The sequence below is a fragment of the Perna viridis genome, chromosome 2 (genome assembly GCF_037379345.1).
Source record: "Perna viridis isolate PV_CMFRI_1.1 ecotype Kerala chromosome 2, ASM3737934v1, whole genome shotgun sequence".
Taxonomy (NCBI): domain Eukaryota; kingdom Metazoa; phylum Mollusca; class Bivalvia; order Mytilida; family Mytilidae; genus Perna; species Perna viridis.
In genome coordinates, this window is record NC_142446.1 from 47398801 (window position 1) to 47401535 (window position 2735).

Here is a 2735-nt window from a genome sequence, read left to right on the forward strand (position 1 = left end):
TGGGTATCGATAGAACATATCGATTAGGAAAGATTTGGATGAATAATGCTTCTTCAGTGATTCATAACATAAATTCAGAATTGAAGAAAGTTCATCTCGGATGTTGATTTTGAATAATCCTGTACCAATACCAGGGTACGGGGATAGTGTTTCGTTTGGTATCTCATTTTCATCCGCCAGGATACCTACACAAACGGTCTTCACACAGCAGATGCGCGCCATGAACGCAAGGAATGCTGCTGATAAAAAAATCTTCATACTGTTAAATTCTACCGAAAGAGGGATTGGTGGAAATGAAAGTGCTGCTTTTTGAGGTTTACCTCAGTTGATACGTCTATAATTCCCTCTACGCCATTCATGCGTTGCCGGAGGAATGTTGTGGGCTCATAAGACGCCATTTTGTTTCTCCAATATTGTCCCCTTTTCCCTTACTTAAGCTTAACTCACAATGTTAAATTCGACACACCTGTGTACATTCAATGATCTTTGTAAATGTTCGGAACTGGACGTACACCATCAATATTTGCGAACGTCACAAGAAGAGATACACTTGCAGTGATAAATATTAAAGTGTCATCTACAATATGGCGTCTGATGTCTTGCAGCGTTCATTGATGTATAAGAAGCTTTGGCATTGATTAAAATGAAAAGGATTCAGCACAAATAATATGTTTTAGGCATGCAATAGAGTCCTCGAAATCCTTCGTTCTTGCTATGGTAAATCGCTGACTTATCCTGCAGTCTAGCGCTGTGGTGGTATCGTGGCTTTATCCTTAATTGATAATCAAATAATAACGATCATTTTCGGTTACGTCATAATGTCGATTACTCCGAGATCGTGTGACATCTTTTTTTACAAAAAGGCAGTTTTTCATCCTGAAGAAACATTTTGCAAATATGAAGTTCTCAACATGAGATTTAATCAGGTAAATAAAACAAAGAGAGAGAAAAGTTAAAAAGATGCCCAATTCTTGAATCCTTATATTCCTTCATTTAACAATTTGTTAGTTCCTCGATGTTTCCTCACTGGTGTTTTGATTAAATTATAAGAGTAATAACTATGAATTATGATGAATGTAGCCCAAGTCTATACGGTTACGTAATCATGTAAATGTATGAAAGAGTTTTTTTGATGGGAAAAACTATTATGAAATATTGAACGTATAATTAATTTTAATGTATCAAAATAAATGCCAGTGTACAAACAATCATTCAAATCCTATAACAAAGGTTAAAAACACAAAAGAAAAAAGGCTTATGATGGTAAATTTTCTTTGTATATGTATTTTAGATGTCCCCTGGAAATCGAAGCGAAAAACTACGCCAGTATAGCCTGACTCTAATGGCTTATGCTTGCCTTGCTACAAAATAGAAAACCTTGTATATTCTGAAAGCTGCAGTTGAATATAATGTACATTATAGAAGTCTTAGAGATTGCGTTTCTGGTAAAGTGGACTCTGAATGCACTAGTATGGGCAGATTTAGTTTCGGACAGGAAACAAACTTGGGAACACATCTGAAGGAAATGGCATTTATTGTGTATTGGTATACCCGACAGGAATTAGTGAATAATGCAATTTATTTTGCAGGTAGTTTAAAAAAATCCCGTTCAGTCTTCGATGGTTTTAATCTTTTTTTTTTATAACGATGGCGAAACCACGTACTTTAGAGATTACCAGGACTAAAGTGGGAAAGTTCAACAATGCCATGATAAAGTATGATATGTTGAATAAGCCACATTATATAAACAAAAAGGGAATTCAAATGAATCACAACCTACCTAATGTTGTGGCTGGTGCCAACTTTCATCCACATGGAATTACTAGCGGAAAATCTAGTATATGGAAATACAGCAGGAAGCTCCATTCCTCCTTACAATGTTTTCCTTGTCTTAAAGTGCAGTCTTAGTGGATGGAGGGTTGTTCATTAGGAGCTAAATGAACACTTCCATTGGTACCAAGAAATAATGACAAAGTCCTCTTAAACTTGATGGTCACAAATTTGACTGGACAATCGAAAACAGCATCATTCTTCACATTTTACCAGCACACACTTTTCACTTTCTTCATCTAATGGATGTATCTATACATATGCCCCGTTCTTAAAGATGTGCAGAGATCTTTGGTCCTCTGCCACTGTCATTTGCAAAGATGAGGTTTGTCAGATAGCTTGCTTCGCTTACAATAAGTACTTTTCACCAGAAAAATTACATTCCGCCTTTAGGAAGGCTGGTTTATACCCGTTTAAGAGATGTTTTTGACTCTCGTGTATTTGCTCCTTCAGAAGTGTTCCTCTGTAATTGTGAGTCAAGCTATGCTAACAAAGATGCAACTGTTGAAGGAAATCGGAGTGTATCTGTAGACGATTATGATGATGAGGCCATTCTATTTTTGATAGTATAATGCAGAATGTAAATTAAAGACTGAAGTCTTCGAAGTCGCTAATCGTCAAATATTCACTCACTGTCATTGGTTTTGGCTTACATTCAACATCCGTGATGGTACAAATGCGATATGCTCTAAAATCGAGTGACCCGCAAAAATCTTGCATGGTTCCCTTGATTTTCTTAACAGTTATGACAAGAATATTTTCAAACATCCGGAACAAAATTAAACAATTGGCAATAGATATATAGATACAGTTGTCCTGATAAGATATATGACCCTTATATAATCAATTGTAACGAACGCCTGTGTTTGAATTGGAAATTCAATGCTAACCGATTATTTTATCTT

General features: G+C 35.9%; 1 protein-coding gene across 1 annotated transcript; it reads left to right on the forward strand.

The window, feature by feature from the left end:
• The first annotated feature begins 818 nt into the window (after positions 1-818).
• LOC148625429 (uncharacterized) lies at positions 819-2420 on the forward strand. Its single transcript, XM_088571057.1, has 4 exons — positions 819-926; positions 1373-1636; positions 1672-1901; positions 1976-2420. The coding sequence occupies exons 1-4, from the start codon at positions 819-821 to the stop codon at positions 2103-2105; spliced, it is 732 nt and encodes a 243-aa protein (XP_088427183.1). The 3' UTR covers positions 2106-2420.
• The last annotated feature ends 315 nt before the right edge of the window (positions 2421-2735 follow it).